General features: G+C 42.0%; 1 protein-coding gene across 4 annotated transcripts; it reads right to left on the reverse strand.

The window, feature by feature from the left end:
• Nucleotides 1-2,500: 2,500 nt before the first annotated feature.
• On the reverse strand, nucleotides 2,501-14,720 carry pnisr (PNN-interacting serine/arginine-rich protein). Of its 4 annotated transcripts, XM_028470613.1 has the most exons (13): nucleotides 14,611-14,708; nucleotides 14,070-14,166; nucleotides 12,918-13,094; nucleotides 11,263-11,501; nucleotides 10,752-10,914; nucleotides 8,363-8,449; nucleotides 6,779-6,969; nucleotides 6,485-6,625; nucleotides 6,296-6,395; nucleotides 5,712-5,765; nucleotides 5,148-5,342; nucleotides 3,238-4,348; nucleotides 2,501-2,804 (listed from the first exon to the last, which is right to left on the reverse strand). In XM_028470613.1, the coding sequence occupies exons 2-13, from the start codon at nucleotides 14,155-14,157 to the stop codon at nucleotides 2,771-2,773; spliced, it is 2,580 nt and encodes an 859-aa protein (XP_028326414.1). In that variant the 5' UTR covers nucleotides 14,158-14,166; nucleotides 14,611-14,708; the 3' UTR covers nucleotides 2,501-2,770. The 4 variants fall into 4 exon arrangements, with proteins under 4 accessions (XP_028326414.1, XP_028326415.1, XP_028326416.1 ...); XM_028470614.1 differs by lacking the exon at nucleotides 8,363-8,449 and having other exon boundaries at nucleotides 2,502-2,804; nucleotides 14,611-14,706; XM_028470615.1 differs by lacking the exons at nucleotides 2,501-2,804; nucleotides 3,238-4,348; nucleotides 5,148-5,342; ... (1 more) ...; nucleotides 6,296-6,395; nucleotides 6,485-6,625 and having other exon boundaries at nucleotides 6,834-6,969; nucleotides 11,327-11,501; nucleotides 14,611-14,720.
• Nucleotides 14,721-15,574: the final 854 nt, after the last annotated feature.

Below are 15,574 nucleotides of genomic sequence, written 5' to 3' on the forward strand. Positions count from 1 at the left end.
TTCTCTAAATCCTGACAGAAATGAAGAAAGACTTCCGTTTTTTGTTTTTACCAATCACGTCTCCCTGTCTTCTTGCTCTTTCTCGACCCCTTGCGTGCACGAGCCAACACTCAAACCGCGTCACACCAATGGTGTGTAAATAGTTTACGTTCTCTTATCATCTGCGGTTTACGCCACACAGGAGGCGGTACGTTTTACATCAATGCCTGACTGACACTATTTCCCGGAAGTGCTCTGAGCTGTCACCGGAAATACCACGGTTCTCTACAGCTGCCATCCTCTCTACCTGATATTTCTCCCCCCTGCAGTGTATATTTGCTGCCTGCATCTGGGAGACATGGGAAAAGGTAAAGATTTGAGCGAGTCCGTCAGGTTTCAAATCGTAGAAGCCAGGGGACTGGGTCGGAGCCTGTCAGAAATCGCTCGGCTGGTCGGATGTTCTCGCTCCTCCGTGGCCAGGGTCTGCCGGCTGGCCCGGAAGAGATGGTGAGCAGCCGCAGACATGGTTGTGGTCGGCCGAGCCTCATCGATAAGCGGGGAATGCGCAGGCTGACCCGGCTGGTGCAGAACAACAGCGCGGCCACGGTGGCAGAAGTCACCCAGAACTTTAACGATGGCCGCGGGCGGAAGGTGTCTGAGCACACGGTGCATCGAGCTTTGCTGCGGCTGGGACTGCGGAGCCGCAGACCGGTGTCAGTGCCTATACCGGCCCCTGTGCACTGTCAGAAGCGGCTACACTGGGCCCGAGAGCACCAGATGTGGACCTTGGAGCTGTGGAAGAAGGTGACCTGGTCCGGGGTGTCCAACTATGCATTAAGTTGCACCAACGGACAGGTCAGTGTTCGTCGGCTGTCTGCGCACGATGTGAGCGCAGCGTGCACCGTGGAGAGACGGAAGGCTGATGAGGGCAGCGTGACCCTGTGGGGCATCTTCAGCTGGGACACTTTGGGGGCTTGTATCCGCGTAGACGATGGTTTATCACCTTCCTCGTACCTGCGCATCGTTGCAGACCACGTCCACACCTTCATGGCTGCAGTATTCCCTAACGGGGACGGAGTCTTCCAGCAGGACATCACACCCTGTCCCAGTGTCCGGGAATGGTTTGACGAACACGATGATGAGTTCAGGTTGCTGAGCTGGCCTCCAAACTCCTCAGATCTAAACCCCATCTCTCATCTCTGGGATGAGCTTGAACTGCAGTTCAGATCTTTAGAAGCTTCTCCTCATAACTTGGATGATTTGAAGGACCTCTTGGTATCCTCCTGGTACAAGATACCACCAGAGGCAGTCAGGGGTGCAGTGGAGTCCATGGTGGAGAAGGTGGCAGCTATTGTAGCTGCAGGAACAGTGATGACTGGTCAATGCTCAATTTCTACTGAGGCAGTAAAAGAGACCAGGAGCCAAGCAGAGTGGTTAGCAGACTACGCTCTGGGCCTGTGTGAAGGCGGCATGTACGCGGGAGATCCATTTCCACAAAATGTAGATGACAGTTGCAAAGACTTGCCCGGCACAGAGTTAACTATACAGTCCATACCTTAATATAAAAATGTGACATATATTTTATTTGTAATATATTCTGGTTGCCTTGTCTATGCTTTTTGTTGTCAAAGTATAAATTATTGAAAATTGTTGAATGCAAAGTGCCATGTGATGGGTCCAAGTTCTAAAATTAGGGGTGTCCCGATACTAGTTTGTCACTACCAATACAATACCTAGATTTCAGTTTGGGTTGATATTGTTCTGATATTTTCACAAAATATACACATGCTTTTAATGCTCGTGTTGGTGTGAAATGTTATTGTCTTTATCAAGTGATGTCACTCAGGAAAATGGTCAGCAACAGAAGGTATGAGGGAAAAACTGACCAATGGGTAAATACATTTCAACCCCAAACACAAGAATTTTTACAATTGAATAAAATAAAAAAAACTCTGAAAAATGACCTTAATAAATCCATTAGAAACCAATTATGCATTGGAGATATTTAGATGTAGAAACAGATAATCTGATACTCTTTTGCTGGTATGGAATTGGGATGCCCTTATAGAACACTGAGTTTTGGTCAGTTAAAAACAAAAATATAAAATCAGAGATTATAGTATTTCTGACTTTGAGATGGATGATTTAAAGTTACAAACCAGTGTTTAGCGTTAACACCCTAAACTAAATGTGGAACAGTAATCAAGATCTACTGCTACTTATGGGAATTGGACCACATTCTTTCCTAACAAGAGACCACATCCCATCTTCAGTTCAGAGATGCTGTTTCCTGCCTTATATTGTGCATATTTAAGCAAGCAGATCCAGAGTGCTCAGATATTTCTAGTTCATGTCAAAGCCTTAAAACCATTTCAATGTTTCAAACCAACTGTCTTTTTTGTTACAGATACGGTTGAATGGACTTCTATAAGCATTTCTTAACACAACGGTTTATGGCATCCAGACCAATGAGGAGTCCAAAAAAGGAGCAAACAATTTTATTGGATATCTTACAACTTTTTTTTTTTCAGTTTCTTGAAAGTGTTAAGTTTGTGATTTAAAATTATACAACTGAACTTTAAAGTGTTCTATTAAATCCTGTTATGATACCAATAAAAACTCCTACCATTCCAAAAGTCTTGTTCTTCAGTCACTTTAAAAGAAGCATATTTACAATGACAGAAATGCATGGGGGAGTTTCACCTACACAACTGCCTCTATAATGAGACAAGGCTGCTCAACTCGTGGAATTAAAAATGGTGAAGGGCACAGGTCATGTAAACTGTGCTCCTCAGTGCCTGCTACGACGAGAGGGGGATGACGACCTGAAAGAGAAACATTGACATAGGATTAATAAAGCCCACTGTCCACCTTCTAGATCAGAGACGTCACACAGGCATGCACAAATAAACCCCCCTCCCTCCCCCCATTCCCATATCATGCAGTCCCTGGATTATTGTCACAAAAATGTAATGGACTGCAGAATGTGGAAAACAGATCACTGCACAACACACTCCGTACAATGCCACACTTGTTCTCACTCAAATCAGCCATTTTCTAGATGTAAACATAAGGGAGCTTGACACAGCAGCTTTATATTTAACAAATGAAACTGTCATTAAGGAATCAACCCTTTATTGCATTAGACTTGATGCAGTTGATGGCTGTATTTTTCAGTCCGTAACATTCAGTGAACTTTTTAATCTCAGTAACATTCACATTAGAACAGTTAGAAAAGAGGAAAAAAACGAATACTACCTTGATCGTGACTTAGACTTGTGTTTGCGGCTTGCCTTCTTACCAGACTTGTGAGATTTATCCGCCGACCTTGAGCGACTACGTTTAGACTTTTTAGATTTCTTCTCCTTGCTAACATCTGGGGTGGGAGTTCTACTGGAGTCAGAGTCTGAATGCTTCTTGCTAGCTTTGGCAGAGCCCTTTTTGCTGGACTTGCTATCCTGTCGAGAGCGTTTGTCACTATGGGAGTCCAGGAACGAGTCACTCCCTTTCCTCTTTTTTGATTTACCATTCTCCTCTGCATCACCAGAGCCTCCTTTATCCTTGCCCTTTTCTTTAACTTTTGTCTTTTCTTTTTTATCTGCCTCTTTCTCTCTATCCTTGTCTTTATCCTTCTTTTTCTTGTCCTTCTCTTGACTCCGACTACGCTCCCTTCTTCTATCCCTATCTTTGCTGGAAGCCTTTTGCTTATGTTTACTGCTGCGTCTGTGGCTGCTGTCCTGGCGCTCCCGACTTCTTTTCCTCTCCTTCTCTCTACCTTTCTCCCTGTCTCTGTTTCTACTTCGACTGCGGCTGTCTCTGGCTCTAGCCTTAGCCTTCTCTCTGTCTCGTGATCTAGACCGGGATCGGCTCCTGCGGCTCCTGCGCTCCCTTGAGTCGCTGCGGTCCTTTTTGTGTCGGCTCGATCGCTCGACGCTGCTCCTCCTCCTGTCTCTAGTTTTCTCGCTGCGGTGCCTGTGGGAGCTGCGACTACGGCTGCGCCGCCGGCCCTTACGGGATGAAGAATGGCTACGTCGCCTCTTTCTTTTAGGGGAAGAAGATCGAGAGGAGCTACGAGAAGAAGCCGAGGAAGAGGACGATGTTGAGGAAGAACGGCTGCTGCTACGGCTAGACGAGGATCGGGAGCTACTGCTGTGACCATTAGTAGGAGAATCACTGGCACCCCTCCCTGACCGCTCTTTCATTTTGCCTGAGTGCTTTGCTTCGCTTCCCTCCCTCTCACTACGAGACCTTCTTCTGTCAACAACAGCCTCTGCCTCCCTGTCTTTTACTCCCTGCTTATGTGAATTTTGTAACTGGGTTTCTTCATATTCCGCTTTTTCTTTGCTCAGTCTTTCCTTTGCCAGTTCTTCTGTTAAAACACAACAAACGCACAGGTTAAAAACTCAGTGTTAGTTACTCAAAGTAAACATGAATTGTGTTTAAAGTAGTTGGGACTACTGTTATATAGCAAATATTGTTAGCACCCAATTTTATTTATTTAAATTGTCTTAACTTGACTACACAAACAGACTTATCCAAGAACATGTTTTTCTTTTAAACTTGTTTAATCTTATTCTTCATTACTTTAAATTACCAATTTCAAATATAGTTTAAGATAATTAGAACTGTCAAATGAAGCCACGTTTCATTAAATAAGCCCACCTGTCCTGGTTGCTTGAGCTTTCCTAATCTGTCCAAGTAAAGTCCAAACTACATCTTAAGATGTTTAAAAGAAGCATGCAGACCACAGAAAGAAACATTTATTTGAAACCAGTCTTGCAGTATTAAACTAGTATTTTCATGTGATGGTAATTCTTGGTAAAGTATTTAATGTGAAAATGCCATTTAAAGTTTTCAACAATCACCAACTTCCTCTACTTTCAGTTTGAACATGAATTCCAAACTATGCGCTACCCAATTAAATGTCTAATATGATTTATGATATTCTGATAGAGCTTACAATTAAAAATCACCATAGATATCCTTTACTGCTGAATGAATGAAAAAACCAAGCGCAGTCCAAGTATGGTATAGATGGTGTAAAAAAATCACCTCAGACTAGGTATGTAGTTTGAAACATGGCAAGAAAAGAACTTTGATGTATTGAGTTAACATTTTAGTTTGGTGCCACTGTGGGATGTTAGTTGTAGATAAAATGTATCTCTTACCACGTGCAAGCAGAGCCTCTTGTGCTTGTTTTTCTTGAAGTTGTTGGATTTCCCGTTCTTTGCGGCGGAAAGCATCTTGCTTCTCCCGGATGCGGTGTCGCAATTCTTCCTCATCTGTATCAGACGATTCGGATCCCCGACCACTGCGGCCATCCTCATCCTCACTCTCATCAGAACCATAGTCTCCAAGTCCACCTGCCACAACAGAGCCCCCACATTGCTGAGTATTGGAAATGGACTGGAGTCTATTCTTACATGCAGGTTTCAGTTGAGAAACCTGTTTAATCCGCACACAAACCCCAGGTAGAAGGCACATAATCTACCTTGATAATAAACATTAACCTGAATACAAGAAGCCCTTTATTAAAGGCACAAACTGCATGCTTAATGTATAAAAACGCAAAGAAAAAAAAGTAATTTAATTATTATTTATTCTAAACTGAAATTAGGGAATTGGTTTTCCTGTCTCGTACCAACCGTTTCAACCTGTTATCTAAAAATAAGCCTTTGACCCCTAGCCCCCGCCCCTTCCCACCCCCAAATGACAGAAAAAGGAATACTCACTGAGACCAGTCAGAGAAGCCAGTGCACTTGACTGTGCCAGCTGTTTTGCAGGAGCTTTGATTCACATCAACAACAGGAACAACAGATTAAAACACATACTGCCATTTTCTCAAAGGCATGAGTCACTAGAGAAGGGGATCACAGATAAAGGACTATTCACAAGAGCTGCCCTTGGTAACAAAATAAAAAGAACAAAAAAAAAGTGGAGAAAAGAGACAAAGTTAACAAACAAACTTCTTTCACGCAATTCAACTCAAAACAGTCGAACAGGAGGGAAAGAGCCAATCTGTACTAATGCAATCAGTTAATAAAGGCGAGAGCTTGGACTCAGTTCAGTCTTACAGCAGGATGCCGAAGGTTTCTAAAACATGTCACCCACAATCATTTCTCCACTCTCCATCAGATGCATTAGCAGAGAATGGTTAAAAATGGATATCAAGCAATCCCTTCTGTTGCTAAGTTACCCAGAAATAGTGTGTGACTGTCTATTTTTGAAGAGATTGTTGTGCACATAAGCTCCAGATTTAAAACTATTGTCTTGGTGATGAGCAGAGATGATGCATACACAAAAGACATGAGCAGACCTCGAGTTGCTTTTCTGTGAGTCTCTCTCGCCACATACAGGATCTCTTCATTAGTCACCTCAAGGAGAATCTCAGTCAGAAGAGTTTTAGTCATAACCATCTATGTGAAAGGCAGAGATAAACAAGAGGTTTTAAAGAGATTATCCTTCCTGGAAACATCATAGTCATTGTGGCAATAATTGATGTTACCAGATGAAATTCCTTTTCTTCGTCAGTCATTTCAGGTTCACTGTCCTCTGCAGGGGGGGAGGGGCTTCGGCCAGGAAATTCCTTCTTAACGGAGAGCTTTTCTTCACCATCGTTGTCATCAAACCCCTCATCATCGCTGTCCTGGTGTAGACAGAAGAACAGGCTCAAATAAGATAACTCTTCAATATCTCAAAAAGTGCCTCATGGTTATGTGTGGTGATACATCTTTGAAACTTTAAGGTCCCTCTAAGACAGCCAAATACTTTACAGACAAGAAAAAATCATAATGCTTACAAACTTGCTCTTGCGGGGCAAACGTGGCCCATCTCGTTCACCGTCCACCACATGCTCTTTGCCTTCCTCTCTGGTAGTATCTGCACGCTCCTTCTCCATGCGCTCCTGCTCCAGCTTCTTCTGTTTCTCCCTGTCCATCTTTTCAAGCCCTTCTCTGATCCATGCAGGTAGCGTACGTCTTTTTACAGCATCTGAAAACCCCCCAAAATAAATCAATAAATAAAAGCCACCAAAAATTTAAATCCTAGTTTTGCAATGCAATTGCATTCTGTGTACCTTTAGCTTACAATTATTACAATGAGTCCAGGCAAGAAGTGGCTAACAGGCATGGTCGATGAGATTCACTATACATTTATAATATTGCTGTATTGACTGTACTGAAACTGGTTGCAAGGGAGAAAATAAAAACGACATTTGACATTAAATTACAATTGTTGAGTTTTACTTTTTAGCTTCAACTATTATGCACTTAAAACTTTTTTCTAAAAATAATATATTACACCCAAGCGTGAAAAGAACATTGGATCTTGACAAGTGGGTCTCAAAGTGAGGCTTGAACTGAGCAAGCTCTTTATCTGATAATTAGAGGCAATAAAAACAATTCCACAAATCTTCGTCCAAGTGACTTCACCACTTCTACAAAGGAGGAGTCACAAGAGGAAACAAGAGTCTACAGAAAAGTCAACATTAGGATTTGACTAGGATTGGCTGGAACTGTAAATAGTGTGAGTAGCCAAAAAAACATGGCATGTAACTAGGTCTGGGGAAAAAAATAATAAATGTTAAGATTTATTGCAATTTTTTTGGATGCCAATTTTAAAAATAGATTCTTCTTTTATTGTAGTTTTCACATTTTTGTGGACGACCACTGGGTGGCGGTAATGCACCAACAAGTGATCGCAAACTTGAGGAAGATTTCCAGCAGCGCGGGATTTCCCTTTGGCAAGCCAAAACCCGTGATTAAACCTGCACCTGTGATCAGCACCTTCACTGAGACATCTCAAATGCTGAGGAGTTTATCTTGGTAATGAAGCTAGTCCATCATAGCCCCACTACAGGCACAGCTTCTTTGAGCTACACATGAAACCCTTGGTGATTCTACATTTGTTAGAGAGATGAAACAGGCCATTCACGAAGACCTTTTAAAAAGGTAAATGTCCGATGAGGAGAAGACCAACCTCGCTTCAGTACTTGACCCACGTTTTAAAACCCTGCCTTTCCTGCTCGATGAGTTGAAGCAAGAAACACTGGCAAAAGTGGTCGCTAAAGCTCAAGTCACTGAGCATCATGGACACCAGTTAAATAAAATATAAAATACAAATGAGAGAGCTAACTTTAGTTGGGTATGCGTGCGTGAGTTAAAGATAATTTTTTGTGTGCTTACGTTGCATAATAACCTTACAAAATCAAACAACCTTAAAACTGTCAAAAGTGGAACATTTCATTTGAGTGTTAATATATTTTTCCCGTCACTGTGTTATATTCATTATAAGGAAAAAGTGCAAAGGCTGGACCAGGAGGATCACTGCGATGGTGCACCAGCTAAGGAAACTGAGAACCAACTAGACAAAGAGGGACCCCCACCTGCTAAAAGAAGAGGTGCATTGGCTGAATTACTCGGCAACACTTTTGGAGATGCGATCCAGGCTCCGGTACAACCAGAGAAGTCAGCTGTTGACATTGCAGAAGAGGAGGTTAAAAATTATAACACTGCAGCTCCTTTGCCACTGGTTGAAAACAAAAACCGTGAGTATCCTCTTCTTGCAAAGCTGGCAAAGCAGAAATTATGCATACCAAGGACAAGCGTTTTCCGCTGAATGTGCGTTTTCTAGTGCTGGAGACATTGTGACTTCTCAGCAGAGCACTTTAACAACAGAGCATGTTGATCATCTCCTGTTCCTACACAAAAACATTTACACTCCCCAACAATAGCTTGATGAACATGAACAGTTTCAGTTTGATTAACTTCAAAAAGTTCTGCACAAATGTGTTGTTTTGTACATGTTTACCTACTTTATAATGGGAGGTTTTATTTGTTATACATTTCAGTTGAAATAATAAATCAGTGAATGACTGAATGTGACGTGCAATGTTTTTTGGAACTGTGGCATATTTCTAGAAGTGTAGGATTCATGTGTTTGGATAATAAAATTAAAATTGTTATACTCGTCACTGTAGAATCACAATACTTGTAAAATCAAAATCGCAATTTAAATCGAATCGGCACCCAAAAACAGGGATTAAAATCGAATCGGGACAAAAGGGTATCGTTCCCTACTAGTTTGTCAAGGTCAATGTCTCCATTTTCAAGAACCCAGTTTAGAGCTTCGTATGGTTTTAGGTTTAACTAAAACCATACGAACATTCAAGACAGCAAAAAAAAAAATATTCCTAATATCCTGTGTGGGCTTTTGTTTTAATCTTCAAATGTTGTTAGTTTATTAAGTAAAGTGATAAAAAAAAAAATCAAGTATGAACTATCTAACCATCTACAGTGGGTTGCATAAGTATCCACACCGCTTTAACTTTTCAACATTTTGCTACACTATGGCCCACAAACAAATATATTTCATTGAAATTTGATGTGCAATTTATACATTATTTAGAACTCTATGAATGCAGCAGAGCTGCAGGCTGCTACTACTGCTGCAGTCTCACAGCTGTTAATGGTAACTTCAACGTATTAAATGCGCATTAAATTCTCCTTCACCATTCATACTGAGGTCGCATCGAAAAACATCACATCTGTAACTGATTCAGGACCACAAATGAAAGTGGCCTGAATCTGATTTGAAAAAGTCAGATATGGGTCGCATTTGAGTGCTCACACTGCTTTTAAAAAATCAGATCTGGACACTTGATCACCAAAAAAATCAGATTTGGGTCACATTTGCCTGCAGTGTGAATGCAGCATAGAGTCTGGACTAGTCTATTACCAAAGTCAAAGAGCTCAGCACTGCCTAATGATTAATTGTGCTAAATGCAGGCAGGCACAACTACGGCGCTCGCATTTACACTTGTGCACATAGCAAGATTAAAAACACTCACCATTTCATTTCTAGTCATTTACTAACTGTTTTTTTTTTTCGTTTCTTGGGGCACAGAGCTACACTACATATTTTTTCTCACTAATAACACATTTTGCTGAAAGCACGCAGACATGTGTGCTGCTCATATTTACATTTGCATCCATAGCAGGGTTCTTGCCAGCGCTGTTGAGCGTAGGGGCCTCCGATGTTGAAATTTTTCTCCCTACAGAGCGATGGTGCCCCTATGCTCAATTTTCAGCAACGTAGGGGGGATTTTCAGTTTTATTTTAATTTTTTTTAAATCGGTACCATCGTAATAATTGTTGCACACTTGGACACAAAAGGGAGTTCCAGGTGTGCACGGGTTGTTTTAACTCTTTTTAATCTGCATAACCGAAAAACACATTTATCAGCCGCGCCGTCTATTTACTACAGGTAATTGGCTCGGACGCTCCCATCTTTACCTGAGGACCCCGGCAGCCCTTTAGATGCCCCAGATGCTGCCTGTGTGCATCCTCTGCTTACATAACCATAATCACCGTTGACGTATTTAAGCTTAGAGGAGTGCGGAGAGTCCGGGCTCTGCTGTGTGCAGAGGCTCAAACATACCATGACCTGGAAGGGCACAGCGGCGAAGGCACCGCCCCGCTCCCAATTTGCCGCTAAACGGGGCCATAAACATGATTACCTCGCTGAGCCCTCTCCGCTCTCTGGCGAAAGCTCTGATGACCAATCCGCGTACGTTCTTCCGGAGTATGTTTAGGCCCTAAGGCTATAAGCTATACTATGGTGAAATTTTGATCCTAACTAAAATACAGTGTCATTGTAAAAGCACTTATTAATCTAAGGACAAACAGGAGTTTTAACTGTTATATTTGGTTCTTCTGGATCACTTTGTTGTAGATTATTTCAAACTGTAGTTCTGTGAGGTGAGTAGGACTTACCAAGAGGAGCCGGGGCCTCTGGCTTGACAGGAAGCGGGACTGGAGATCTGGGATGATCTCTGTAGCCTGGAAGTCTGGTGTCTCTTCTGTTCTGAGGGGGGCCCTGCCAGTACGGGGAGGGGAAGCCGGCGGGCGTGGGCGTGAAGGATGAAGCAGCTCCGTGCTGTGGGAAAGCCACACATATTGAATATTAGAAAAGGGTTCCAACTGTTAACGATCCTCTGCTATGGTGATAGTTTTTGTTAATCATCGTCTCTCCCTTGAATTTACCTGCTGGCATTCATCGTTGAATCCTGCCAGGGATAGTAACCTAGTCAGTTTAAAGCTATAAAGCTGGTTTAGTTCAGCTGGTCTACTGCCATGCCAGCCGGAAGCTCATTAGGCCAATTATTCCTGCTGTACACATCTACTCTGGGATCCAGCAATGTTTCAACAGACTTTCTTCTTTTTTACTTGGCTTTCACACGTAAACCAAAATAAAATAAAGTTTTCCACTGTAGCATCTGCATACCTGATAATCAAACTGGTTTATGGCCATGGGGGCCATGGCGTAGCTGTCGGGCTGAGCCCCATACCCATGGCTGTTCTGAGGGTAAACCCCGTGGTGGGCCTCAGAGGTGAACTCCACGCTGTCCTGGCTGTTGCTGTCCTCACTGGGATTCACTACGTCCATTGGTCCTGAACCTGGTGGGACCCAGGCCTGGTCAGGAGGCGGAGGCGGGGGAGGGGGCTGGCTATGCATTCCCCACTCTGGGAAATACAAATAGAAAATAGGGCTGGGTGAAATGGCCTTTTCAAAATATCTCAATATTTTTAAGCCATATTTTGCCTTCGTCCTTAAGATGATGCTTCGATGCATAAAATTGAACCAGAACGACAATACTCAAATAATAATATCTGATCTGTATCATAAGTGGAGTTTCCCCCAAACTAATACAGCATAGGGTACCTGTTAATTTATCTTTTTCAGAAGAAAACCCTTAAAATCAAACAGTTACAAGTTAAAGCCACATGCCAAATGTCACACAGGCACCGTTATTAACAGATGTCACTCTGCACAATATCAAAATGTATAAAACAAATTGGGAAAAAAATTATGTGCATTTATTAAGTAAAGTGCTCCTTGAATAAAAATAAGCAATATCACACGAGAGCGAAAGAGTGCTGTTGTGCTGTCACTATGTAAGGACAGCTTTACATCAAACTTGTAGATTGTGTGAAAAAAAACAGGCTCATTGAGCCCCCTTGCTGCTCCTGCAGCCTTTGGCAGATTGCCAGAATGCACCACGACCGAGCAAGAATCAATCAGAGCCAGAATTGTGATTGATGGACTGACAGCAATTGCTCACAGGCCCCGCCCCTTTCACGGAGCAAGAGCGCCGTCTTTTTTACAGTAGGAGTAGAAGATGGAATTGGCGACTTTTCTGCTTGAAAGGTAATTACTGCTGCTTGATTTACATTATGTTTGATTTGTAATTGTTACACTAGAACTCTGTAGTGCATGTGTTTGTGTGCGCACAGTAGCCTCCGTGTGGCTGCTGTAAGTGACACTGTGTTGTTGCTGCTGCTGTTGACGTGTGTGCACATTGAGAGAGAGAAGCGCTGCAGTAATATGCTTTTAACAGAGCATTTATATTACTGTGATGTTGCTGTCGGGCTAACGTTAGCTTGTTAGCTCCTCTGAGGGAGGGACTTAGGAAAGTTTGGAGGCAGGGCAAGAGAGGGAGGGAGGGGGAGAGAGGGATCTGAGAGTTGCAGACTGCACCTTTAACAGTAAATAGACTTTTCCACTGAGGTTGACAGTTCTGCAAATAAAATATGTAAACAGAGACTTGAGTGCATCTCTTTGTGCAAATGTCAACAATCGTGTGAACAGACGGCGCATTTTTTCTTTGTGCTGTGGTCTTTGTTTTTCAGTTCAGTGCATCACTAGTTATTAATAAATTACAATTGTTCTCTGACTGATGTCACCTGATCAAGCACTTTCCAACATTCCACACTGCATAATAAGTAATTAAATTATGTATGAACCAAACTGATATATCAGATCAATGGCAGTAATGGCCAATACACAAGGCGGATATACGGGTGTTGTATAAAAAGTGAGAAAGTTTTATACTCCTAGATTATGTAACAAATAGTTTGGGATCCACTGCAGATGCTTACCTGGCTGCCACATTCTGCCAAAGGGTTGGTCACCCTGGAAGGTTCCATGGTTATTCTGTGGAGCTGATTCTATGCCTGGGATGTCCTGGCCATTAGGCTGAATGTTGGGCTGCTCAGGTCCCGTAGAATCCTTTTGAGCGATCCATGCTTGTGCAAGAGCAGCCCAGTCCACTTGACCTGAGGGTCAGGAGTACAACACAATATATATCACTAGAGTGGATATAGCTGTTACAAAATAAATCAACATACATTTAACTCATTCAGTGCCACTGACGTACTTTTACGTCATTTACGTTTTTTCACGGGGATTACTAGAATACACCCTGATGAAGGTCGCTCATCAATATCTAAGCTGTAGGGTGATGTAGTGACCAACTGGTGCCCTGAAGGTCGCAATAGCGCACCTTTATATGAGAGATTAGCCACTGATGCTACCATTAGCTAAGGAGAAAGAAGCAGGACGAGGGATATTATGGTGCTACGGAGTAATATTGTGAAGTATCCAGCAGCTCACAGCACCACATATTAACACAGAACATGTGTGGACCTAAGTTGATTAATAATTATGCTGCGATCGTGAGATTAAACCATCATCTAACCGGGCTAAACGGGTAATCTCTGCGTGTGGGGAGGAAGAGTAAATTACGTCTGTGTGGTTGAATCCATTCAACTCTGACATAAATAGCAAAAAAACACAATAATTTTGCAATCAAAATCCCAGTTTGAGTGCTGTTTTGTAGTTTTATAGAAGCAAACCAATGTTGAGGTGTACCTAAAGCAAAAAAAAATTGCTTCAAAGTCACTAATAGATTTTTTTCAGTTTTTCTCAGCTTTTTGTCACAAACTGGCAATTTGTGTGAAACTTGCCTCTATTCAACTGAAGATTACAGAAGAACGAAACATTATTAATGAGAAACCATTATTTTTCTGATGAAAGTAGAGACTTTAATCTTTCAGAATCTGGTTTAGATTTCAGATCGTCATTGTACAAAATATTCTGTGGGTCTTTAAATATCAGTGAAAATGCTCAAAAACGGCTGACACTGAGGAGGGAAAAAATTCTGAAAATGGCTGGCACTGAATGAGTTCAGGTAAGAAGAAAAAAGTTCTGATGCTGAAGGTGCCCTTGTTGTTCGAGCATCCCACACTGACCTGGATCCTGCTGGTGCTGGAAGGACTGCATCCACTGCTGCTGGCTCAGGGGCCACTGAGGCCAGGGCTGTCCACCCTGGTCCCACATCACGTCTACCTAGGGCCAGAAGGAAACCTGACGTCAGCATCAAATAAATACCTCAGAGAGGAGTGTTCTTCCGACGGCTAGCATTAAGCTAACACAGGAATTCGGTTTGATAAACTCGCCAATGGTAGCCTTAGCTAAGATGGTACACACTGGGAAACCTTAAGTCCGTCTGTTTGATAGTCTAAAACATTATGACATAAGTAAACACATGTGCCAACGCTGACGTTTGGAGACAAAAATAAACCCAAGCGATGTGAAGTCATACTCTGAGGTGGCCTCGGGTCGCGCGTTTGTAAGCTAGCTTAGCTCAATGGAAACGATAGCTGGCAACGGTGCAGTGCGATTAATATCCACAGACTCACATTACTATACATTTAGCAGATGTTTTTGTGGTGAAACGTGAGCGAAAACAAGGTCTAAATTTAGCCTCTTCTCACATCTATCTCGTCTTACCGTGGAAAGTCTCGCTGTGGCTGTGACTGAGAGTCCAAATCAAAATGGCCGCAGCGGTGAGCAGCTCGGTGGAGCCTGTGCTGCCTTCAGGAGTGTCGGAAAATTTGCACTCAATTTTTTTTTTTTTTTTTTTTTTTTTTTTAAACATAAATCTAACATAACTTCTAGACCCTTTTCAGATTCAAAAACGTCATTGCAGTTCGAACCTTTGCAGTGAATCAGCTGCATGTCAAATATGAATGTATATTATTGGAATATTTTGGTTCTCGTTTTTATATTTAGTCATTTAACTGTGTTTTTTTTTAGATGCCTTTGTCCTTATGTAATGTATCGTAGTTGGTTTAGTTTGGCTCTCATGTTTTATGTGAAAACTGTTCATTTGTATGATAAACAAAATAACTAAGCTATTATTACTAACAGAGGTGAAAGCAATGGATTACTCACGTTACCGTAATTGAGTTGCTTTTATGGGTTCTTCTACTTTTTTCGTTATATTTCTCATTCAGTAACTGTACTTATACTTAAAGCTGCAATATGTAATTTTATAAATTAATTTGTTTTATTGTATTGCATATTGTAATCCAATCCCTGATAGCACACAACTCTCGCCGATGTCGGCACGATGAATGAAGTTGCATCGGCGAGACATATCATGGAGAGCGTTTGCTCATTGGGCAGACGTCGCAGAGACATCGGCGTTTGGCCAATGTTTGGACAATGGATTAAAGATGCTCAGCGTGGCCTCTCTACAGCTTATATTAACCTTTATTCAGCTTGGATCATTCAATTAGTATAAATATCTCCATATCCATAATCGAGTATTTACTTAAATCTGATAGGAATATAACAATATGACAATATCACAAAAAAACATAAAACAATTTACTACCACTAAATAGCTAATTATGTGTGGACAAAATAAAGTTCATGATCATAAATGTATTTTCAGCAGCATAGCCAAAAG

Source organism: Gouania willdenowi, chromosome 16, assembly GCF_900634775.1.
Source record: "Gouania willdenowi chromosome 16, fGouWil2.1, whole genome shotgun sequence".
NCBI lineage: Eukaryota > Metazoa > Chordata > Actinopteri > Blenniiformes > Gobiesocidae > Gouania > Gouania willdenowi.

What these genes read in the sequence shown, in the direction of transcription:
- pnisr (XM_028470613.1), bottom strand. Translation starts at nt 14,157, where the DNA reads ATGTGGGACCAGGGTGGACAGCCCTGGCCTCAGTGGCCCCTGAGCCAG. An exon ending in TAAACCAGTTTGATTATCAG is followed by an intron (nt 10,915 to 11,262) that starts GTATGCAGATGC and finishes GCTTTCCCACAG; the next exon opens with CACGGAGCTGCTTCATCCTT. An exon ending in TGCCCCGCAAGAGCAAGTTT is followed by an intron (nt 6,626 to 6,778) that starts GTAAGCATTATG and finishes TGTCTACACCAG; the next exon opens with GACAGCGATGATGAGGGGTT.